Source organism: Camarhynchus parvulus, chromosome 3, assembly GCF_901933205.1.
Source record: "Camarhynchus parvulus chromosome 3, STF_HiC, whole genome shotgun sequence".
NCBI classification, from domain to species: domain Eukaryota; kingdom Metazoa; phylum Chordata; class Aves; order Passeriformes; family Thraupidae; genus Camarhynchus; species Camarhynchus parvulus.
In genome coordinates, this window is record NC_044573.1 from 51,192,049 (window position 1) to 51,217,275 (window position 25,227).

The following is a 25,227-nucleotide window of genomic DNA, read 5'->3' on the forward strand; positions in this document are numbered from 1 at the left end:
CTGACCAACTTTTGTTGTAGAGTGAGTAGTGCAGAAATCAAGTTGTTTTTATGTCAGAGCCTCAGAATCATTAAAAATTAAGGTTTCTGGCCTTTGCTGTTCAAGTATTGCTTATCTTTATTATTCATTTGTGGTCTACAAATAATTGTGTACAGCACTCCTCATTAAAAAAAAAAATTCCTGTGTTCTGCCCTGTGTTGTGCCTTCCTGTGCCTCCACTAGCTTTTGCCAATAAGGAACACTGGTGGGATTTGTTTGGAGAGAAGAGGAAGCTCTTCTAAAAGTCTCTTCTAGTCATCTGCATTCCACAGTAGGTGATTACCTGTGCTGTTACAACAAATGTGATCAGCTGAGGAATAATGTTATTTTATCATGTGCTGAGCAAAGGGATAAATTTTTCCTATTTACCATCCTTCCTTTTTCCATGTTGTGACAGCATGATTGTCTTTAAGGAAAACTTAGGCAAAAGTGTTTTTAATTTTGGACCCATTTTTATAGAGTGGCAAATATGATTAAGAGATTGGAGCATCTCTCTTATGAGGAAAGGCTGTGGGAACTTGGCTTGTTCAGCCTTGAGAAGAGATGACTGAGGGGACCTCATCAATGTCTATGAGTATCTGAAGGGAGGGTGCCAAGAGGATGGGTCCAGGCTCTGTTCAGTGGTGCCAGGCAATAGGACAAGGAGCAACAGACAGAAACTGATGCACAGGAAGTTCTACCTGAGTGTGAGGAAGATCTTATTTACTGTGTGGGTTACCAAGGACCAGAATAGATTACCCAGAGAGGGTGTGGAATCTCCCTCCCTGGAGTTACTCAAGAACAGTCTGGACACAATCCTGTGCTGTATGCTCTGGGATGACCCTGCTTGAGCTGGGCAGTTGGACCAGATGCCCACTGTGGTCCCTTCCAACCTGACCCATTCTGTGATTCTGTATTTTGCTATGGTAAGGCTTTAAAAAACAACCGCAAAAAAGGAATCTTTATATCTACCCCTAAATTTGGACCTGGATCCAACAGTTACTTACCCTAGTTTTCATTGGTGGAATAAATGTATACCTTCACATGGCTCCTGTGCATGTTCTTATGAGAGGCAGTATGTCTTGCATTTGGCTAGATCAAAGCCATTTATATAAAGGAGAAATTATAGAAAGAGCATATGCCTAGGCCATCATAGGGGCATAATAGTTTGTGTCAATATTTGGGTCTTTCCTGAAGCACGAAGCCAGAATTCCCACTGAAAAACTGGGATTTCTCTCAGCACTATCTTTTAATCAATCATACACTTTCACTGTCAAGTATATATATTGTGTTTCACTAGGGGCCATGTTGCTATGGATGTTGGGAATTGAGTAGAGTGGACCACTGTGAAACCTACATAAGAATTATGAAATATTTATGTAATTTTGTTATGATATTTCATGTGAATTTTCTGATTTTCCCTCTTTAGCTATTTGGGTCTGCAGAATTATACATCATACTGGGGTCAACCTGATCTTAGAAATTGCACAGGTGGGTATATTAGTGTTGGTCTTTGGAAGAACATATTTTCTCTTTATGCTAAGTTGTTTAAAAATATTTCTTAAAAAATCAGTGCAAAGTAAATAATTAAACTCTGGGGAAGTGCACCCAAGTTAAATTCAGCTCACCCATTTAGAGCTCTGGAAAGCAATTACTGAATTAAATCAAACTCTTCAGGCAATTTAATCAAGAGTAAAGGAAGGTGGCATCTTACCTCTATTTGATATTCAAGTTAGGACAAATGTTTAAATATTTTTAATGCCTGCCAGGTGAAAGGCTCCTGCTCTCTTCACTGGACTTACAATCAGATATTTGCAGATTTATTCTCTGTTTCTAAAATACCCTTTTATGTCATTTTGGCCATGAAAGAGTAATAAAATAACAGGACAACAATGTTATGGTCCCTTTTTTAGTGCCAAAGCTAGTGAAGATAATTATACAGTCTTATGTATAATATGCAGAACACCTACAGTAAGCTCTTGTTCTGAATTGCTGTCTTGGAGAAGCCTCTTTTGGTGTCCTAGGGAGCCTGGCTGCCTAACTCAGTCAATTGGGTACTTGCAGTCTGATTATATGAAAAACATCATGTCATGTAAAATGAACATTTCACAGTAAATATATCAGAAAAATGTGTTATAAAAAACAGCCCACAGCCAGCTGCAAACTAAAGAAGGCTGATTTTTCAAAATCTTATTTGCAAATTCCATTAAATCTCAAATATTTTGAAGCTGTTAAAGGTTAGTGTTTATATTAGTTTTCTGTCCAGGTGGCATTGAAATTACAGTTTTAACATGTTTTGCCATTGGACATGCTATCAAACTTCCCTTATCAGGAAGATTCTTGTCATGAAATTTGCTTGTGTGTTGTGCTTGCCAGGTCTCTGACAAGTAAGAGTAGCATCCTCTGAAAGAAGGGAAGCATTTGCAAGGGGGTCAGACTTTCTTCAGAAAGCTTAAAAGAGTGAACACTCTTTCAGTAATAGAGACTTCGGATGCATTTGTTTCACTTCAAGAGTGAAACTTTTTCCCAGTGAAAACAAAAGGATAGCATTAGGAGGGAAAAAAAAGAGATACTATTCATTGTATTCCTCTCTTTTTCATGCAATCCCCCCTTTCTATAATAGTTCTGATTTACAAACTCAAATCAAAACAAAGAAAAGAAAGACACAGCCAATGAGGATAGTATATATTCAGCAGGTCCTATATACTTTAAAAAAAAATTATAAGTTTGACAAAATGATGAAATCCTGTGTTCATTGCATACCCTACCAGAACATACTCTAGCTTTCAACAGTGATGATAAAAATTTGAATTCCGGACTACTTCAGAATTACTACTACTGTAATGCGTTATTTTTGCTTTTTGCTTGATTCTGTATGCTCACAGAAAATGCAGCAGATATTGCCAATCAGCTTCTGAATCTCACTGGTGAGGGGCAGCAGCTGACCTCAGACAAAGTAAATGACGTTGTGCAGAAGCTCAAAAAAATTGTGAATGACGAAGAAATTGATGAATCTCTGGGTTCTACCGTGGTGACAATTTTTTCCAATATTCTGGCCAGTTCAGACAGTGTATTGGCAGCCTCATCTTCAGAGTAAGTATTTTTGCATTTGAGAAAAGTTGTTGAGAGCAACCTGCAGGGCTGTAAGGATTCATTCTTACATGTATAGACAAACAAGAAAATCAAAGTTTTCTGATCTCCACCAAAAACAAATTTCCAAAACAGATACACAAATATTTCTTCTTGTAGTGTGCTTGACAAAGTATCTGGATGGAAAAGTCTTTTGATACATGACACAGCATAGATATAAGTATTGTTGGAAAATTATTTCAGAACCAGTGATATGTAGTCACAAAGTTTCTGTCATTCAACAGCTTTTGTTTTCAAGAGACATGCATAAATTTACAGTCCATCAGTCTCCTTGTGAATACACGGATGGGCAATAGAAACATAGCAACAAGAGGATCATCTTGTTATGTGAGGGGCATGCCAAACATAGGTGGGGGTTTTTTCTGTATTCAGTTTTCAGAGTAATTTTTATTTCTGTTTTTAGAGCTCTAAAAACTATTGATGCCTTGGCTTTAAAGATCCATTTTGCTGGACCATCCATGAGTATTTCAACACGAAATCTTGCACTTGGAGTGTCTTCTATAAATTCAACTTCATTCAAAGGTGGTGCTTTCAGCGTCAGTCCACAGAATAATGCATCTGATTTCCAGGTACAGAACAAGCAGCTGTATTTGAACATGAAATGTACCTCTTGTTCCAAGTGTGTTTACTGTGGTTCCTATAAATCCACTTACAACTCCCAGTTCTCCCCCTACTTTCTATTTCCTTTTTCCTACAATCATCCAAACAGATAACAGATTAATGTAGTATTTCCTTGAGTGACAGGAAACACAGATAAACTCACATTCCATGCAGATAAAAAGTAATTTGACTTATAAATCCACAACACGCTTGACCTTTTTTTAGTTTTGTGGGGTTTTTTTACTAGTGAAAAAGGAAAATAACCTTTAACAATGTGCGGTACTGACCACTGTACAATATCTAACAACTCTTTGGATGTCTTTCAGCTTTAAAATAAGATACCTATATATAGGTATCTACATATAGATTTCTGCAGATACAAAAGTTCTTCAGCTTTCCAGTACAGTTTAAATATTTATTGCTAAAAGAAACCTAAGTCTAATCCAGTTGTCCACATATAGGTGGATTGCCTTATACCATTTAGGATATCTGAGGCAGTTCAAGTCATTCATGTGGAGCTTGACCAGCCTAGACATTAAAAATAAAACAAACAGAGATCACACAAAATTTAGGAAGGTCTCCAGTGCTACAGGATCTAGACAGGATACTATAGTTAAGATATTTATCATGACCTCAAAAATATTTTTTTTTTGCTTTTTTTTCCCACAAATAGAAAAAAATAGACATCTTAAAATTTGAAATACTGCTTGAGAAGCACATGAGTACCAACAGGATTTTCCAAAGGTCCTTTGGAAATCAGTAGTGGTAAGGTGCCAAAAACTTGTAAATTTCACTACATCTTAAGACACGTAAATGCTTTTAAAAATGCAGTGCATTTTAATTTTTTTCAGTTAAATAGGAAGTCTGTGACAGAGGTAATGTAATCTCAGTTTCCTGGGTGTTTAACCATTCAAGTACAGTGAGTCTTACTTGGAGAAACACAAGAAAATATTACACAGAAAGAGAAAAAAAATCTGCTGTCATTTGGGCCAGAGGAACTAAAACTGAATTCAACAAAATATGGCATTGTATAAACAGTTAAAGACTAATCACTAGAGTATAAGTATTGTATGGAAACAAATTAATTCCTGATGCAAAATGGCAACACAACAATCCTAATAAATGTCTGATCATTTTATAAGATATGATATACTGTAAAAATCAAAACAAGAATGAAGACAGAAAAATGTCTACTTCCTAGAAAAAGTAGTAGTAATATAATAGGCTTTAGGACTCGTGCATATATGTAAACTTTGGATCAAAACTCTAATGCTTTTTTAAATAGATAAAAATAGATTTAATGTACTTGAGTTTTCACATATCTATATTCCTAGATATTTTAGTTAAAATTCCTTTGAATCAATTTTATCAGAAATTTTTGGTGATTGTAAATCTACTTTTGTTTAGCTCTCATATTAATGAAGCTCAATAGCTGTTTGTGAAGCTGAATAGTTCTTTGTTATCAAAGGAATGTTTCTCCTGCAGATTTCATCCTTTATTTATGGAAAGAGGAAAGGAAAATTCTGAAGCCAGGTTTTAGATGATCATACATAGAACAGGAATTACCATCTGTGGCTTGAGGACATCCAGGAATTTTCTCGTCCAGGAATCATTTATTACAGCACTGTCTAAATAATCATAAAATCCAAATTTTGTCAAATTATTTATACTGTTCCTATTGGAACATGAGCTTCTTTTCAGACTTTCACATTTCCAACAGCTGATTGAGAATTCTTAGCATCCTTCCTACCAGAAAAGTTGCAGCAGCTGTGGGCACCGTTTATATTTTCCATGCCTGTCAGAAAGATACTTTCTGTCCCTGCTGAAGGGAGATTCCCTTGTGAAAGCCCACATTTTTCACCACTGTAGTGATGATCTATCCTAGGCTCATCAGGGAACATGGAACTCTTCAAGCTGTATGTCAGAATGTTTCCAGATATTTTTTTCTTGTATTTTTTTCTTAAAGTAGATACCAAGCAAATTTATCCATGGCAATTTGGAAAGATTTTATTTCAGTCCCCTGTGTCTTTATGTTTTTTGCCAAAACTTTGACTAAAGGTTTTGGTGATTCATATTATTAAATTGTTCCTGTAATATATCCATGCTTTTTTGGAGAAGCCTCTTCTACTCTATTTGCAGACAGTGCCTAACGGGACATCTTTATCATGTACACACTTTCTGTTTACTGTGGCAGAATCAACCTCTGAAAACCTGGTTTTGAATTGCATTTATCCCTGTTGGGAGATGTCTGTGAGGTCCTTCTTACTGATTTCCAAGGGTGAATAATCTGTCAATAGCCTATGACTTTTAACTTTCTATTAGCTAATGGTGCTTTTAGAATGATACAATTGTCCATGAGAGGCACAAGTACATGGCCAGGATGCCCCTGGGGAAGCCAGTAGTGGGGGTTCCCATATCTTACAGTAAAATTCTGAAGTGCTTTTACTATAGAGTGAGCTGACTTTACTATACTGTGAGCTGGCTTGTTCCCCTTCCTTCAATGGATATGGTGGCACACCTTGAGTAGGCCATGGTGGGAAAGGGATCAGTCATAGAATTGCTAATAAAATGCAGAGTTGCATCCTCTTTTATTTCCTACTCACTTGTTATATTCCTGGGCCACAGAGGGCTTTTAGATTTCTGATACATTGTCAATTTATATGGTGTCAGAAAGTGTCTTTTTTGTGTTACAGAGCAGAATAAATATGGAAAACTGACATTAATAATTTTTAAATCTGCTTTCCAGAGAAACTATAAAAGCTCATAAGAAAATTATTTCAGATGTGCAGATCAAGGCAACTAATACAATTTAATAAAGAGAGATTCAGAGCATATTTTTTAGTTCTCAACATTGTTTGCTATGAGGAAAAGTATTTTGAATGCTACTGAAAATGGTTATGACTGTCATAATTACTATTTCATTGTTTCCAAATCATCATTATAGCAGTGGAGGAGTTGTTTCTTTGTTGGTTTTATCTAATATCTTTTTGTAGCAGATGGCTGATCTCATGCTGGAAAAGTGGGAAGCCTCCCTAGCCTTTAAAAAGTTTATTTATTGCATCAACTCTAACATAGACACAAGTCATTTTAGTGTTGATTTGTTCTAGTCCCATATCTAGATATTTCTGTTTAAGAGTGTGAACCTAGCTGTGGACAACAGATGGTTTCTTTATTGTTTGAAGATATTCTCCTGTTGTTTTTATGTAACAGATAGATTTTGACAAGGATCAGACCAGTGCCATCGCTTCTGTTGTTCTGCCACCAAGTTTACTGAAGAATTTAAGTCAAGATGAGCTTGAAGTTATATCCAGGGCTCAGTTTACTTTCTTCAATAAAAATGGTCTTTTTCAGGTAAGCATTAATGTGCTTGAAGTCACTACAGGTAGGGTGAATCAAAGCCAGTTGCTAAAAGTTTCCTGTAGTGTAATCCTTTCACAGTATTTCATGAGTTATGGGAATTAAAAGATGACAGCAAATGTAGGCACTAAAGACAGTCTTATGTTCAGAGCAGCAAAATAGTTGTAGTGCCCAAGTTGAGTTGAAGTCAGTGGTTTAACTGCAAATTCCTCTCACATGTGAAATAAACATTTTCTCAGTGTAATCTATGCAAAACTGTATCCCAGCTGCTTAAAATCAATTAATTTTCAGTGGAGCCAGGTTCTTTTCTATGAGGAGAGAATTTGGCATATAACACTGCCAAGTACTCTCCTTTCCTTTTAAGAGCTGGTTAGCAGTCATATCCAGCTGACTGTTCTATATTCAGTTGGAAACTCCAGGCTGATGGTTAACAGCCAGAGGATTTTTGTGGACATATATATATATATATATATAAATACACACACAGTGTTCTTTTAATACCTGTGTTCTCATAAGCATACCATATTTTAATAGGAATAAGGAGAACAATACTTGTACCTGAAACCTAAACATGCTCAGGCAGATTTGATGTTTTACTTTTTGTGTCTTATCAAATGGTAATTGTAAATAGTGCCTGCATGGTAGGTGCCAAAAATGTTAGGAAGAGTTTGCAGCTTGGAAAAAGAAAACCAAAACCACAGTTATTTGGGAAAAAAAAAAGTTAATTAAGAAGGAAACATTGTTTCATGGTGAACTGTAGAATGTGTCTCAGAAGACTTGAGTTTGTTTTCCCATCAGTATTTCAAGTGACCTTTGGCTCTTGTGCATCCGCAGAACTCCGTAGTATTGTATTGTCCCTATATTATCGTTTTTATTGGCAGTGTATCCAGATTCTTCAGATAATCTAGGCAAGAAAATACCCATGACCCACAGTTGCCTTCTGAAATACACCCCAAAGTATTTTTATTTTAAATTGTATTCGTTTTAAGCCTGCTTTTGAGAAAAACAGGATGAATAACTTTAATAAAAAAAAACCCAGAAGAATACAGATGGAGGCTGGTCATAATGGCATAAAATCATATGAAGTCAGAATGTGTCCCTTAATGGTGCCAGAATGCATTTCTAAGCGGTACTTAATAAGCAATTGAAAAACAAAAACCATAAAAATTGCACCTTAATTTGCAACTAAAATGACTTTCATTTTTTATGTGTTTTTCAAAGTCTTCATGGGTAATGTGTTTAACACAATGAATTAAAAATGTGCAATCCTCACATTTTCAGGAAGTCTAAAAATAAAGGTAGTTAAAGAAAAAGGGGATTAAAATAAGGCCTACAAATAAACTCCACATGTCATCTCAAACCAAATAACTTTATCCATTAGTATAAGAGTATTTATTTGTATTGCATTTCATATTTCTTCCATGTGCAATTACAAGTATCTGAATGCTATTAGTTGTCTTCCTTAAAAGAATTCAACATAACAGTGAAACATACTTTGCAGTATTGGAGTTGATGGGTTATTGTAGTGCAACTGAGAGAATTCCAGTAAGTTTTGGCTTGTAATTCATTATAGATGTTCCATTACTTAGAGGGCTATATAAAAGCTGTTCAGGGTGGGATTCACTTCACCAAACACAGGTGTGTTCAGTGTAAACATCTGTGCCTGAACTGTTGAACTTCAGCTGAACACAGCCTTATGGCTAAATAAGAAGAAATCTGTATTTTACTTTAAAGCACACATAAGAATACATTAAATCGCCTTCACTAAAGAAACCAACTGTGTCTTGTTTTTCTTATCTGCTACAGACAGAATCCACTGAAACCTGTGCAAATATATCCAAGGACTTTCATAGACTTTGTTGGCTGCTCAAATTTAGGTGATAGCCAAGAGACTTTTTCTTGTCTGAATAGTAAAGAACTGCCTAGAGTTTTGCATTTTCTTTCCTCTTCAATTTTTAAGGTTTTAGGAAATTTTGCCAGAATTTTGCCAAAGCTCCAGTATAATCTGAAATACTGTGTCTGAAAATTCTTGGATATGGTTCTTGGGAAATAAAATATTCTTCTCAGGGTAATATCCACCTAATAACAGAAGCTATTGTGTCTCTCATGAGTGGTGGGATCTCACAAGCCCAGTGCTGAGCTGAAACCTGACGTCTTATGTTAACAAAGCTCCTAAATGGAAGGAATCAAGGGTTCAGGAGTTTGGCAGACCAGATTTTGGGAGGGAAAGTGAGTGGCAATAGAAGACTTTATTTTACCTAAGATCTGCCACAGGCAGTAACCAAGCTTTCCTACCAGGCATGTAAATATGCAGGTTCCAATAGAAGCCTATCAAAAGAAAATAGCACTGCTAATGCACTCCCATTTCAATAAATAATTCATTTCCAAGGAAACCACCTCTTCTGGAAAATTGTCAGTTATAGGTTAAAAATCCTACTGGTCAGTGATAATGTCAGAATTCTATTTCAATTCCTATCGAATAAGACCTTACAGAAAATGCTATCCCCTTCAGTATGTAACATTGCTCTGAATTGGTTTACTACTTCATAATCATTCATTGTAAGATTGAGGGTGATTTAGCAACTATATTGAGAAAATGGTTTATTCTCTAAAAACTTTGCATTTACTAAAGGACAGTGTCAACAATAAGATAAGTGAGCTCATTCATGCTTCTTTAGGGAAATGAGCTAATCATATCATGGGTTGTTATCTGCCACACTGTTTGAGTTATAATTTTGTTTGCCTTCTAACCTCTCTCTATGATTGTGCCTATGCTTTATGGCTACAAAAAAAATAGGAAAGCTTCCATGAGGCTAACCCATAATTTGATTTTATAAACATAACATTCTTATATTGTGTGATCAAAAGTACAGAAATGCTGACAACTTACTTATTCTGGCATGCTGCAAAATTGAAACTGTGTACTCTGGCTTTTATGTTATGTGCCATGTAAGCACTTGTTATATTTTTCTTAATCTCTTGAAGGATGCAGAAAATCCTGCCAATTTGACCAGTTTCGTGGTAGCATGCAGTGTTGGAAACTTAACCATTCAGGATCTTCAGGATTATGTGAAGGTTACAATCAAGCATACCAAAATTCAGGTAAAACAAGACTGATTATTCAGAGGAGAAGGAATGTAGATCATATATAGTAAAGGCTAAGATTATAACCTGATTTATATGGATGGATTTTGAGTAAGATCAAAATTCAAATCAAAATTAAGAAGTCTAGAACAAAAGAATGCAAGCACAACATAGAAACAAATAGTCTCTCCCATCCTCGTACATTGGCACTCCATTCGTGATCTAACATTTATCTGCAAGATGATTGATTCTGCCCCTCAGAAGTAATTTCTTTGCCAATAACTGTAGGTGAAACCTTTTTTAATGACCATATTCATGACCAGGGACAAGATCTATTACACTGCAACTTCATAATTACCTAAATTCTTTGACAAAGCATTATTCGCTTTGTTTATAGTTCCCAGAATTATTTTGTTGTTATGTGGTTTTCATCAGAGGAATGGACAGAAATACACTTATAAAAGACGACTACAGTAAATTTAGGGAAATACAGACCAAATGCAACCTTTTGGCGCATACTGTTCCAATTAGAAAATGTGTGAGCTTGACTCCATTCTCAGTATCTAATCCAAAAGAGGTACTAGCACTTGAAACATTAAAGAAAATGTTAAAATGCAATACCTAAGTAAATTGTTTATGTAATGAAAACCTGGTTTGTAACTTTCACAGCTCAATTGACTTTGTCTTGCATTGCATTACAATGAATATTTTAAGGTGAGGCAAAACAACCTACACATGGGTTCAGCAGTCATTTGTACATTTTCAAGCTTTACGTAGAGGATTCATGGAGAAGCCCTAAGGCAGTAAACAGGTAAAAGTATTTAGATTATATAAAAGACATAATATTCATGGATAACTTCAGTAATGAGAAAACTTCATTATTCTGAGAATGTGCAAAAGGAACTGTTGAACAGTACATAGAAGCAGTGCTCTAGATTTTGCAATTTGGACAAATCTATTTTTCTAGCAGAAAAAACTCTAATTTGACACTAGGCAAATTTTCAACTATCTAATGATATGGATTCTTCAGCTGATTAAATGAAAATATATGCATTGCAACATCTGTTGTAAATGATGAGATTTATGTCTGAAGAGAATATACAAAGTCTACTTTTACATCTGTTCTTAGGAAGATCCTAAACCTACCTGTGTCTTCTGGGATATGAACAAAAATGGTAAGTTTGAAAATACTGTAATTTCTTTCATGAGGGGGATAAATATGTCTGAGTCTTAAAATTGGTCACAGTATTGTCTATTTTGCTCCCAAATCGATCCTTTCAGGATTCAATAAAGTCTGCTCAATGAAGTGTAAAATTGCTTCTGGGTAACATAGTTACTTGTAACAGCAAATTTAAATACTCCTTTTAAAAGTTTGTTTTTAATGTAAATGTTTTTAACATTTACATTTTTTCCATTAAGTTCTTCCAATTTTTCCCATATCTGCAGTTTTTCTCTCATTTGTCTTTACGAGCAAATTAAATTATAATGCTACTCAGACACATGAATTGTTCTTAGCCATACTTTTAACTGTTCATTTTTTTAAGAACTGGGTTATATAGGTGTAAGATTGTGACTGTTACAGATTATAAGATTTTGTGGTCACATACAGAGACTCATGTTAATAAAGCAACATTTTAGAACATTCTTCATCAAAGAATGGTCGCTACTGCCAAACCTGTGTGTGATGTTTTACTCAGGCTCTTAATCCTTTCCGCAAAGTCGTTCTCTGGGATGAGTTTCCGGATGTCTCTGTTTTAGAGATCACTGCTGAGAAGTTTCTCTTCCTTACAATGAAACAGACAGAGCTGAGGATTTTGGATGGAGAGGTTCAGTACACAGAGTCTTGCAAGAAATAAAATTTAACATCCAAATTTGTCATTCAAAGTAGGAAATACAGACAGATCAACTGAGAAGAATTCAGGAGGGTTAAAATGAGCAAAAAATCATAGAAACTAGTCAGGAAGCTGAACTTAAGAATCACATTAAAGGAGAAAAACACAGGGAGGGAAGAAACTATTCACAGTGGCTGCTTGAGTGGAGAAGAGTTTTAAGTGGTTTTGGAACATCTTCACAGTATTCTTCACAGTATTTTGGGAGAATGTCTTGAATTTGAGTGTTGATTGTCTTGAAGTTACAGAGCAAATTACACTGGATTTTGTCAAGAGCCATGAGAAGAATGTCTTTAAGAGTCAGAGAATAAGAATGATTTCACAAAAGTAGCTCATATTTTGGCAGGGAAAAAATGAATAAAAAAACACATTTTACTTTTTAACATTTAATTTTTAAAACTAAAATCTTTCTACTTGTTTTTCAGAATGGTCTTTTCAAGTGGGATGGGTTGGGAATAGTTCACTTCATCTTTTTTTTGTAAGGCCACCAGAGATCATTTGGATTACCCACTCTGAGCTTCTGCATTACATGCTGCAGAGAGGAAGGGCGGGACCCTCTGCTCCTGGGCCATAAAAGCTTTCATGTGCCTGGGGATAGATGAGTGGTAGGCAGGCAGGTGTAGACATCACATCAGTGGGGGGAAAAGGAGTACTAAAACCATCTTCTTATTGGGTAAAACTAAGGTGTGTCTTAATGCACAACCCACGTCTTACTCACTAACCAAAAAGCTCTGTGCCTTTATTATCCATCTCCATCTGTTGCTTCTGCTCAGAAGTCCATTTCTGGGCACTCATCTGGGGTGAGTCTTTGCAGAAGCTAGGAAATCTGACACTTGCTTCTCTTGCAGTTGTTTTTAATGCTGGCTCATTCAATTTGAGAGAGCACTTCTGCATTTGCACAGGATGAAGTGAGAAATCTTCTAAAAGAGAGGTTGACATGTGTTTGTTAGACATCAGTTTCTCATGTTTCATTTCCACAGGTGGCAGTGGTGGCTGGAACCCTGCGGGCTGCCAGGTGGATGCAGAGTCCAATGAAAATGAAACTGTGTGCTTATGCAACCACCTCACACATTTTGGGGTCCTAATGGTAGGCAAACTCACTACTCACCATGTTACTTTTCCCAGGAACAGCAAGACAGCCTTTGTCTGGTGGCAAGACAACTCTCATTTTTGTTATTTGGGTTCTTTTTTTGCATATAATTTATAGTAATAATAATACATTATTTCCCCCTTATTATCATAAAATTATCTTGTCCTTATCACTAGCTAGTGATAAGGATTCAGGAACAAGATAATGAATAAAGTTAGCAATGGAAGAATATTATTATTATCATTATTAAATTCTTTAAAAGTGGCTAAATATTATTTTTTAAATAACTAAAATGTACCCATGAGATTTTTCTATGTGTTAAAAATACTGCGCCACAAAAGACCTGAGATTGAGACTTCTGAGTGATACCAAAATACAAATAGCATATTATAACATTATAACATCCAACTTAATATAACCAAGGCCCAGTACTAACATTTCCACTAGAGAGACAGGAAAAAAGTGATCTTAATGAGTCCTAAGTTTCGGAATATCTCTGACATATCCCTTAACAGTATAATCTGACAAAAGTGACCTGCAGCTGAGGAAGGAGGTATGGAACAAGAGGGAAGTGAATAAGAAAGTCTATTTGAAATTTCCAGAATGAGAAAGTGAGAAGTTGCTTGCAGGGAAAAAAAAAAAAGCATGAGAAATAGTTAGAAATGCTGTTTTCAGAACAAAAAGAAAAGACATTCATTGTAGGGAAAAACGGGGAAAGAAAAACATCCTCCAGACAGCAGAAATAGTAATGAGGATGAAAAGTCAAGGGAGCACAATAATTCTCTTTCATCCTTAGATAGAAAGGCTGACTTGTCCCTTGCAAATCTAGTTCTCAAACTTGACAAGATTTATCTAATGTCATAAACTATGAAGTGGCACCTTTTGCACAATGTGTAAACCCATGTTGGCTGTTTGCTTGTTTGGCTTTACTCAGTTTTGGGGATGCCTTATGTTACAGGCCTTCTCTTGGAAAAAGACTGCTCATGGAGCACTGGTGCAGAACACGTAGCCCATGCTCTGTCAGAGCCTTGAGCAAAGTCTCCAGACAGGGTGGCTGGTAGAGCAGTGTCTGTCCAGGAGATGAAAGAGGGAACCATATGGGCCACTTCAGCCTCAGCAGCATAGCCTCCAGCCTTCAGCAGCCTCCAGCAATTTGCACTTGTGAAGTGTTTTCCAGAGGGAAAAAAATCCCAACATGAAAAAATGGAGTAGTGCTATCTTTTCTGAACTTTTGGTGGTTGTTTATGCTCAATAATGGACTGATACATTTTTTTCCAGCTGAAATTAACATTCAGCCTGTAAAACATAGCTGCAGAAAAGATGTTGCTCCTGGTCACAGCAGGAATAATTCCTAAGTGGAAGTATTTGGGTTTGAAGTAACTTGTGGCAGTGTCCAATAGGACTTAAACCACACAAGGGAGCCACATACACTGACTTTTTCAGCTTTGGCCTTCCAGACCCTTCTTAATAGAACTGCTCTCGTCACATCATGCTGAGATGTAGATATGGAAAAGCCACAAAACTTTGTGTCTTCTTGCAAGCTAAATTATGGTCTTGTTCCACTTCTCATCCCTAAAGGGATTAAGAAAAGGCTTCCTTTAGGATATATTCAATGAGCCCCTTCTCTTCCCTGAATGCTTCAGTGGCAGTAGGAAATAAGGCAGAAGGTCTTTTAATTTGGGCTGCATTCCAATAGATTTTTACATAGTTTTGACCATTCTAGTTGGTCTTCCATTTTAATAATTTCTTCTGACTTCAATTTAGATACTAAGTTACTTCCAAAGAACAATCTCCTTATGATTAAATAAACAGTCATATAAGGTGGGTATGGACAGTAAGAAAAATCTGCACCTGCCTTTTCCTACAAAACATGCAAAGTTCTGTAGCATTTAATGTTTCTTTTTGCTAGCTAGTTTTGCTAGGGACAACAGTGAAAATGACTGTAGAATTGACATAATCATCTCTTAGTGTTTGCACACATTTTCTCCACAGTGATATAAATCCGAACACTCTCATATTTTCTTGTCCTTAAAAAAAGGAAATAACACTGACATTCATTCTCAAATGTGACATTTACAGTTAGACAGAAAAAAAAAGAAAATCCTTAGAATTTTGTGAAGCAGAATCCTGCTTAATTTCCAATTTTTTTTCTGTTGTCTTTATCACTACTTTTCTGACCAGTTATATTTAAAAGTGTAGTTCTTATATCAAAACAGACCCTAAATCCAAAATGCAATATCTTGCCCTTGGTTTCACCTGTACATGATTAGTTGCATTGACTCCATAGACTTTAAATAACAAAAAGGCTAAAAATTCCCTACAATGTTGCACATTTCAGTATGAATACTTTTAAGTTACGTTTTTCTAAATCTTCCATCTTCAGAAAAAAAGTTGTATACAAGCAACAGAATTAAAAAGTTTGGACACTGGAGACTTTTCCAGAGAAGGACATTTCAATTCCTAGTACTGAATTATAAGGATCAGAATCAGGCTCTATCTGCTGTTCCCAGAAGTTATAGTATTTACAGCACAATGTTTTGGAGAGCTGTGGGAAGGAAGTGAGAGGTGTAACAACTGTAGACCGAGAACACGCAGTAAAAATGCACCCCAGTGTCAAGGTTACAGCGGTATTGCCAGAGTGCTTTTCAGTTTTACTTGACCCATTACCAAGAAAGAGTGCCGTGCTCACAGCAGAAGTGCTGCCTACGGCCAATGTCTCTTCCTTCTCTCTCACAGGACCTGCAGAGAGCGGTGACGCAAATCGACCCACAGAACACCAAGGTCCTGACCTTTATCACTTACATAGGCTGTGGAATATCTGCTATATTTTCAGCTGCAACTCTTCTGACATACATTGCGTTCGAGTAAGTACTAATTCCGTGAAGAACATCACAAAGAAGTGCCTGTATGTACAGAATAAAATAAGTTAGTTACGTGGTTAGTGTGGTTTATTTCTCTAGGAGGGGAAGTCCATGGCTGAAAAAAATCAAACCTTCAAAATCAGGGTCACAGTGTTGTAAAGTGGAAACTTTTTCAAGGGGACATAAGTTCACAATCTTTCTTCCAGTTTCTAATGTGTTGTACTGCTGAGACTGGGGAATAAGGGGAATCTGTATCAAAATATTCCTTCTGGCAAGACAGAATTCTCTAGATTTTGAACAGATGGATATTATTTTAAAATTGTCAAACAGGCTTTTTATTAAAGAAAAACAAAACTTGCCTATGTGAGCATAACAATTTCCAAATTTAAAAAGAAATTTCCAACTAGAGCAAATTACATTCTATAGCCCTTAAGACACAAGTGGGAAGAGATAAAATGAACTTAAATTTCAAGTGTTACAACAATTTCAGCAGAAGTCCTGCTGAAGTGTGAAAATGACTCAAGAGAAAGCAAAAATTTTGAAGTGGTACAGTTCTGTGAACAGTGAAAAGAGAAAATGAAGTCATGTCAACACAAAGAAAGCATTATGCCAGTAACAGGGCAGGACATAGTAGCTGCTAAAGAAGGATAATTTTCTGGGGACAGGAGGGGGAAGGGGGGCTGAAGAAGAGACTTTCAAAGTTTTAAATATCTTCAGTGATTGCATTCCTATTATGTTACCTATGGTATAGTGTTCTGGTTCAAGTTGGTAGAAATTGTTTGCTGCCCCTTATGATGCACATTTCAGTGGGGACTAGTTTAAAAGAATTACATGTTTTTCGCTCTTCCTAAGAGACTATTTAAAAACAAACAGAAAACCACATCCACTGGACAATATATTCCAAAAGCTAAGTTAACATATAAGGCCACATATGAATAGAACACAGAGGACCTTCTGGTCAGCTATACTTGTTTTGTTTTCATTTAAAATTAAAAGTACTGGTTTATATTTAATTTAAAGGTTTGGGGTTTTTGTAATAAAAAAATCAGTTGTTAAAATATTGCAGCAGTTAATTAGCTCACCATGGACCCAAAGAACTGGTAGCTTACCCCCTCCACGCACAACTGAAACCTTCAACAATCCCACACAGAAATACACACCACTATGTCTTACTGCACAAACCCAGCTGGAAGGGGTTCCTTGTGCTTTTATTGACTTTGTGAAGGGGTAAGCCCAGCTGCAGGAGGTGGTTTGTGTGATTGCCGCAAGTTAATCATGTGCACCTGTGCTTCTCTCATTAGGAAGCTACGAAGAGATTATCCATCCAAAATCCTGATGAATCTGAGCACAGCCCTGCTCTTTCTTAACCTGATTTTTTTGCTTGATGGCTGGATTGCATCCTTTGATATTGATGGCCTCTGCATAGCTGTGGCTGCACTTTTGCACTTTTTTCTTCTGGCCACCTTTACATGGATGGGACTGGAAGCTGTTCACATGTACATTGCTCTAGTGAAGGTGTTTAACACGTACATACGGCGATACATACTGAAGTTTTGCATCATTGGCTGGGGTGAGTTCACTAGATGCAATATTTACATAGGATGGATGCTGCCGTATAAAATGTTTTTTGTAAATGCTGCTATATAAAAGCTCTCTATCAGAAATACAGAGTGGAATTTATATCAGTGTGTGGTTTCCTTCCCCAGCCTGCAGCAGGGCCGGCACACAGCCAGCCCTCTCTGTCGCCGAGTTCCCCCGTGTGCTTCTGTGTAAATACACTCTCACTGGCACTCCCCACCCAGGGCAGCTCCCAGCCCCAGAATGAGTGGAGAGACCAGATAAACTGGTCTTGTTTTCCAAAGAGGCCAGAGTGGGAGAGGGGAAATGTGAGTGCTGTGTCAGAGATGGAAGACTGTGTCACACAATGAACGCAGGAACTTTTGCAGTTACTGCAAAGCCTATGGACGTTTTGCATTGACTTTCAAAAACTTTAATTCCAGCTTAAGTTTTCTTGCCAACAAGCACAAAGCCTATTGTGGAATCACGAACAACCAAAATTTTCTGAGATTCAGCACAGTGTTTAAACCACCAAGAGATCCCGGCTGCCCTAAGCAATGTACACAGCAGGACAGAAATGGAAAAAGTAATACTGAAAAATATCTGCAAGGCTCAGGCAGCAAGACTTTTGTTCTTCATTTTTGTCTGTATCAGGAGTCTGTGGTTTCTCCCTGAATACGCATATTGTGTTTGAAATCATACAACACAATGCAAAGCCATTAACCTTAGGCTAGAGCACTGACCTCAGTGCAGCTGATAATTGATGTCTTTCCATTGGCAACTACCATCCTCTTTGGCAACCTCAGCAGAGGACAAGGACTGAGTGGTCGGAAAAGCAAATTAACCTCTTCCCCTTTGAATCTGTTCTGTTATAGCAAGGATAAGACGTGTAAATAAGGCATATCAGGAAACATGCATTTCTTTTGTGTGAGCTGTACCTTTCTGCAGAGGTCTCTTCTGCATAGTTGTCTGTTGTCCCCAAATACTCCCTCTGGTTTTTTATTAAGAAATACATAGTTTGCTTTACGGAAGTAAGGGGACCACATATAATATGTATAGTGCTGTAGAAGGTATATAATATGGTGTATATAATATAATGTGCTTGAGAGAAGCAGTCAAGAAATTACAGATTTAAGTTTATGTTCCCCAGTTACACAACTTTATGAATTCATATTAGCATTAAAAAAATCCTTCAAAAAATTCCTAATACCATTCTTCTACTAGATCTCCTTTTTGCAACAATTTGTTAATCTTTTCACTATATAATGAGAGCTTGTGTGCAGCTGCAAATTTAACTTTGGGTAATTAAGGGATATTATTTTACTTTTGTTTATTATACTTTAATTTCCGTATCACATACTAAACTTCTTCTACTTTACAGAACATTACAAGGCTTATTCATTAATGCCTGTTAATTGTTTTGATAGTTCTATATATTTGTACTGTTTGAAAAATTGTTTCTTTCTACCTTCTAAGTGCAGTTTTCTCAGGATGCTGTGCTCTAAAGTAATAGGGATAGAGACATCAGTAATTCAGCTTAGCCCGGTGAATTTGAAAGTTCAGGAGATTTGACAGCTCACAAGTTTTCTTGTGTTGCAGGTTTGCCAGCTCTGGTGATAGCAATTGTTTTAGCAAGTGCTAATACAAATGCAAGTCGTATTTATGGCAAACAGTTATATGGCAGAGATGCAAGCGGGCAAGGAGGAGATGACTTGTGAGTATTTCTTTTGATCTCTTGAAATTTAGCATTTATAGTTGCTTTGGAAAAGACAGTGGTGCATTAAACAAGCAAAAAGGGGCAAAACTCTGAATGATTAGGATCTGTAAAATGAAGAAGGCTGTTAGAAAAATTGGAGGGAAATCTGCATTACCCAATGCCAGGAACAAACATGCCTCTGGCAAATGTTTTTCATGAAAATAAAAGAAAAATACTTATTTTGGTTTGTCTTAAATAAAAAGTATATTTTCTAGGTGAGAGCAAAGAAAGAATTAGTATAAAAATAGTTTCCTTTGTAAATCAAGCAGCCTTTTGCCAATGTACTTCAATGGTCCTCTATGTTCTTCTCATGACGTCCACATAATAACTCCAAATGCCAAAATTTTTATGTGAGTGCTCTTTTCCTTGCCTCATTATGATAAATAAAGCTTTAATTTTTTGAATTTTATTATAGTATCATGCTGAGCAATCAGGCCATTTGCTGCAAGAGGAATTAGTTAGAGCTCTCATATGGCTGACTGTCAAATGGCTACCTCAAAAGTCCTGCTTCTTCTCCAGTCATGTTCAAGTTCTTACTTAGCTCCAGTGGCAGAAACTTGAGATTTTGACAGTGAAGATCCAAGTTTGCCCATTCTGTTTCTAAAGCACTCAATGCTTCACACAGATGACAGCAGTGAATTTTTATGTACTGAGTCTGAACTTTTTTGATGATGGGATTGCAGTTCCCACCATTTCCCACTTTTTCTAACTAGTTTTACCTAAAATGTGATACAACCCTCAGATTTCTCATATTTTAGTACTATAGGCCATAGTCACTTAAGATACCTCTGGGCTTCATCCTGTTTCCAAACAGAAAATGGACAAAAGTTTCATTCTACACTATGTTTCTGCATCAGTGGTATCAGAAATCAGCTCATTTTCCTTTATTTGTATGATTAATGGAAGGATAGTTTCCATTAACCAAAAATGATACTTTATTTTATTTTAATTTAATTTTTTTACAGCTGCTGGATCAAGAACGAAGTTGTCTTTTACGTGACTTGTGCTGGCTACTTTGGAATCATGTTTCTAATGAATGTTGCCATGTTTATCGTGGTGATGGTGCAAATCTGCGGGAGGAATGGGAAAAGAACCAACCGGAGCCTCAAGGAAGAGATCCTGAGGAACCTCCGCGGCGTGGTCAGCCTGACCTTCCTCCTGGGCATGACATGGGGCTTTGCTTTTTTTGCCTGGGGTCCCTTAACTCTTGCTTTCCTGTACCTCTTCTCAATTTTCAATTCATTGCAAGGTAAGCTGAATTTTTGTTCTGTGAACGAATTATATTTGATCTGTTGCTGTTCTGGGGCATGCTATGCCCAGTGATTGGACCAGGGAATTCATATCCAGTCTCTCCAGGTTTTCCTTTGATATTTAACCATCATTAGTTTCCCCTTATGTGGAATAATAACACCAACTATAGGTGGTTTGAATATCTTATGTAAATTAATTATGGTTTCAATGTATTTTCCATAAAATGAGCTATATTATAAATAGAGCTCTCCTAGCTAACAGTCTGCAGTGTTGTCTGTTTAGATGCATGCTATATGACCTTCAGCATTTCCTTTCACTGATTATAACAAATATAGGAAGCCTTTTTCCTTACTTTATTTCTGTAGAGAATCTGTGAAACTCATAAATATTTTATTAAGGCATGAGAAACTCATAAAATAAAATTCAGTCCTGTCTCAGTGTGGAGAGATAGCAGAGACATATGGGATATTCTTTGCTTAAGAAAAATACAGTGACTGCTACAGTCAGCTTATTTTTCTTTCTGTTACTCGTTTCCAATATTTTACTTTTCCAGCATAGCTTGTCTTTCTGAAAAATGCTGTAAATTGTAATCACATGGTTATAAATTACAGAATTATATAGCTGATATTTATAAAAATTTAACTCAGAGCTAAAATTTGCATATGTCTCAATTGCCATAAAATTCTCTACTAGTGCTTGCCCTATCCACCTATAAAGAACAACTAAATATGCAATGAAGAGAAAACCCTGAGGATATTGGAAGTCCATGTCTTATGGACAGCCACACACATATTGACATAAAAATTAAACTTGCCAGGGGGCGGGCCGGGGGGGGGAACCCAGAAAAACCCCAAAAAGCAAACTCAAGAATGTCATTGAAGGAAATGTGTTACGCAACACAAATATTGAGATTAAAATGAAATTTTCTTAGGGTCAGCAAAATATCTTCTCTTTACGGAAAAAGTACTTAGTATCACTCTGTGCCGATTTTATCTGATACAGTTGAGATGCATTTACTGTGCTGAAAGATTTATTGAGCTTTCATGGAAAGAGAATCATGTTGTGGGTTTTTGTTTGAGTCAGTTTCAACCTAAAATGCTAAGCAAAATGACAAAAAATATTTGGATGTGGTGTTCTTACTAGAGACTGTTTTTTCCAAAGGACACATTCTGATACTCCCCTAGCAGCCTAATGAAGTATTTACAGCATTGTGTCTGTGTTAGAAATTCAGACAGGCCTAGAGAGATCAGAAGTATGGGAAGAACATGAAAAAAGACTTAAATTCTGAAAACCTTGCCAAGGGTCAAATTGAACAAGTTCTCTGTAACCAGAATTTCCACTGCAAACAATTAAGCTTGTATGTGCAGAGTGCATACAAGGTTGACCAACACTGCCTAAGTGGGATAATGGCAATATTTAATGGAAGATGAATATTTCGAACACAGTTAAGTCAGAAGATGAAACTGAAAAAGATGAGAAGTAAATGTAAAAAGAAGAGTGAGATGAGATTTTCATGGATTATGGTAGCAATGATGATGCAGTCTATGTTCAGGCATGTCAGATCAAGCAATAGGAGACAAAAATCTTCTCTCTGAAGGTACTTATTGCTGTGTCAGAAAGAGCTAGGCAAAGCTAAAGAATAAAGGAAGAGGATGTTTAGCATCCTATATAACTGGTGCAGTGTTCATGTAGCAGTAAGGGGATGGAATGGGGCAAATCTGTATCAGAAAGCATTCCCTAGCAGCAAAAAGCATTTCAATATGGCAAGTCTTTCCTCAATATTAGCAGCTTAATTGTGGAGATGTTGGTAAATACATCTGTTCTCTCTCATGTTTTTGAAAGCTGTATGAGTATTTCAAGCCATACCAGCAGCCTCCAGCAGCAGTTTTCTGTGCACTGGCAATGAAAAAGCAAATTCCAGCAACTGTTAGTGTTACTGTACTTTGCTGTTTCATCTACAAAGGAAATTCTTGACGCTCTCTCTTTGACGCTCAGAGTAAAAAATATGGGAACATTTCTTTTTTGGCTGCTCATTTTATATATATGCCTGGGCAAGCCAAGTACTTTCAAGTCAGAGCCAAGTTAGAACCAAGCCTAGGATCTGATTTGTCTCTGGGAACCAAAACCAAGGCTGTGCTACTAAAAGCACATTGTAAACTTAATGAATAATGAAATACAGACAAAAAAATTCTGGAGACCAAGCCCAGACAGGGCAAAGGCAAAGTACTTAATGCAGTACATTTGTTTTGCATTACTATGGAATATGCATTTTCTTTTTAAATATTCAGAACATTCACTGCAATTTAATTAAGCATCAATTTACTAAGTTTGTAAGCTGTGTAAAAGCCCTAAGAAGAACTTTGGGCCACAAACAGCTTCATATCTCCACCCCTGTAAGAGTTGATAGTGGTTGCATCGGACTTGCTCTGTGCTTTAAACAAATCACATAGAAAAATATTTTACCAAATGCAAATACAGTAACCATAATCCAAGAGAGGTTACATTTGAGATGCATTAGGTCATGCCTTTTTTAAAATGTGATTTTCCTTTTTTTCCCCATCAGCTCTTGAAAAATTTTGGAAGGATTGTGTCTCATGACCCAGCCCCTACCTGAAGTTAACTGATTCCAGAGGTCTCAACGTGGCCTGTTAAGCAAATACAAGTCCAATTCAATGACATGCATTTCTGCAAAATTAGGCCTCAGCAGTTTGGAGGAAAGAAGATAATTTGATTCTCCAAAACATTATAATCCAAGCTATACCCTGCCATTGTGTTCTGACAGCTGAAACACAGTAGACATTAGTATTCAGAACTAGTTGTGATGATCATAAAGGAATGGTTTTAGAGGAAGCTACTTGACCATGTTTGCCCACATTATGTAGCATTTATTCATATCTAAGATAAAATCATGAGGAATCTTGCAATAGCATTTTGCTGTCAGGTGTTCAGCCTCGGGTTGGCTCTCTCACAGACAGTACAAGTAAAACAAGAAATAGGCTAAGCCACAGAACAACAAAAGATTCCACAGCCAGTGCCAGCCTGAGGAGATTCAGGAGCATTTCCAACTACTATATTTAGCTCCAAAGTACATCTGTAGGGATGAAAACATATCATATGCCCTGTTAAGACCTACTTATCACATGGTAGGATGCTTATCTCCTGTCTTGAAAATAAAAACTTTAAAGTTCCATGAGAAAAATCAACTCCACAAAAACATTCTTAAACACATTTATTACAATTGAGTATGAAAATCTGTTAGTTTTCTTTGGGAGCAAGAAACTGGACTCCTAATCAGAACTTTGAGCATATTCATTTTCATAATCATTTAAGTACGTGCATGTGATGCACATAAATCCATGTGCACCTTTTCAGCACTTGGCCAGCACTCAACCCACTACATTAGGACACCCCTAAGTGCCATTTACAAGATGTCTGGTTTTAAAAGAATACAGTCCACAGTTCATACATACAGAACCATATCCAGGGGATAAAATATCTCCTTGCTAATAAAATAATGTTGGTATTTATTTTGCAGTCTCTCTCTTGCAGTCCTGTTGGGTGCAGAATAGTCATTTGCTTCAAAGAAAAGACCTTTCAATCATTTTCCTCTAAAAAAAAAAAGGAAAGAAAAATATGAAGACTGAGCAATGCCAATAAAAGGCATCCTAATCTCTGTATTCTGATATCTCAGACACTTACATGGCAACTAGAGGATGGGAAAACTTTAATTTCCACACCTCTTAAATGGTGCATGGATACCAATAACAAAATATTAAGATTATTTTTTTTGTTTGTACTTCATAGTCTTCTGACTACAAATTTCAGTTAATCTATTTTAAACACATGCTTCATTTTGTGTTTATTTGCTTTTGTCACAGGTTTGTTTATATTTGTATTCCATTGTGCTATGAAAGAAAATGTGCAGAAACAGTGGAGAAGACATCTCTGTTGTGGCAGGTTCCGACTGGCAGACAATTCAGGTAAAGGCAGTTCACAAATCCCCTCCTTAGGTGCTGCAGTTGTCTATAAAAGTCCAGTTAAACAGCTTGCAATGTTATTTTAATATAATGCAAGGTAAACCAGAGATATGGGTGATGGTTTTGGAAGGTCCATCAGACTCAAAAAAAAAAAAAAAAAATCCAGAGTTTCAAACTTTGTCATTCCATGCCCGGTCTTACTCATTTTCTCCTACATTAAAGTGTGTTGACTTTGAATTGTGTGGACTGTTAAGCTGATGTAGGAGCAATTCTAAAAAGTTGCATAGAAATATTATGACTTCTTTTGCTTTTATCTTTGCCTTTTTTAAACTGTCCTGTCCTTTGCCATTGAATTCAGAGACTATTAGAAACTCAGAAACATAGAAAATTCCTTTTAACCGAAGCCTGATTAGGTTCTAGAACTAATGTTCACCTTCATCTGCAACAGTCAGAATGAAAGGACAGACATTGGTTTGGACACATGGAAAGTCCAGTGCTTGGGCCACTATGCGTATAGTTTCCTTCACCTTTGGCCATCTTGGATGGCCTGAGGCTGCTTTGTTCAGGCAACTGGCTCTTCCTTTGCTGTCTGATGTGGTGATGTGGACCGTATAATTCTTTCTCTTATGGTTCTTGT

At 36.6% G+C, this 25,227-nt stretch overlaps 1 protein-coding gene across 4 annotated transcripts in view; it reads left to right on the plus strand.

Annotated features, from left to right (window-relative positions):
• Positions 1-25,227, plus strand: part of ADGRG6 (adhesion G protein-coupled receptor G6) — a 110,709-nt gene that overhangs the window by 77,409 nt on the left and 8,073 nt on the right. For all 4 annotated transcript variants that reach the window (XM_030946666.1, XM_030946667.1, XM_030946668.1 and 1 more), the window contains 12 exons: positions 1,448-1,509; positions 2,904-3,111; positions 3,572-3,737; positions 6,979-7,119; positions 10,111-10,227; positions 11,339-11,384; positions 13,079-13,185; positions 15,925-16,052; positions 17,351-17,619; positions 19,206-19,320; positions 20,328-20,611; positions 24,492-24,593. In XM_030946666.1, coding sequence (XP_030802526.1) covers positions 1,448-1,509; positions 2,904-3,111; positions 3,572-3,737; positions 6,979-7,119; positions 10,111-10,227; positions 11,339-11,384; positions 13,079-13,185; positions 15,925-16,052; positions 17,351-17,619; positions 19,206-19,320; positions 20,328-20,611; positions 24,492-24,593 — 1,745 coding nt within the window. The remainder of the gene's footprint in view (positions 1-1,447; positions 1,510-2,903; positions 3,112-3,571; positions 3,738-6,978; positions 7,120-10,110; positions 10,228-11,338; positions 11,385-13,078; positions 13,186-15,924; positions 16,053-17,350; positions 17,620-19,205; positions 19,321-20,327; positions 20,612-24,491; positions 24,594-25,227) is intronic.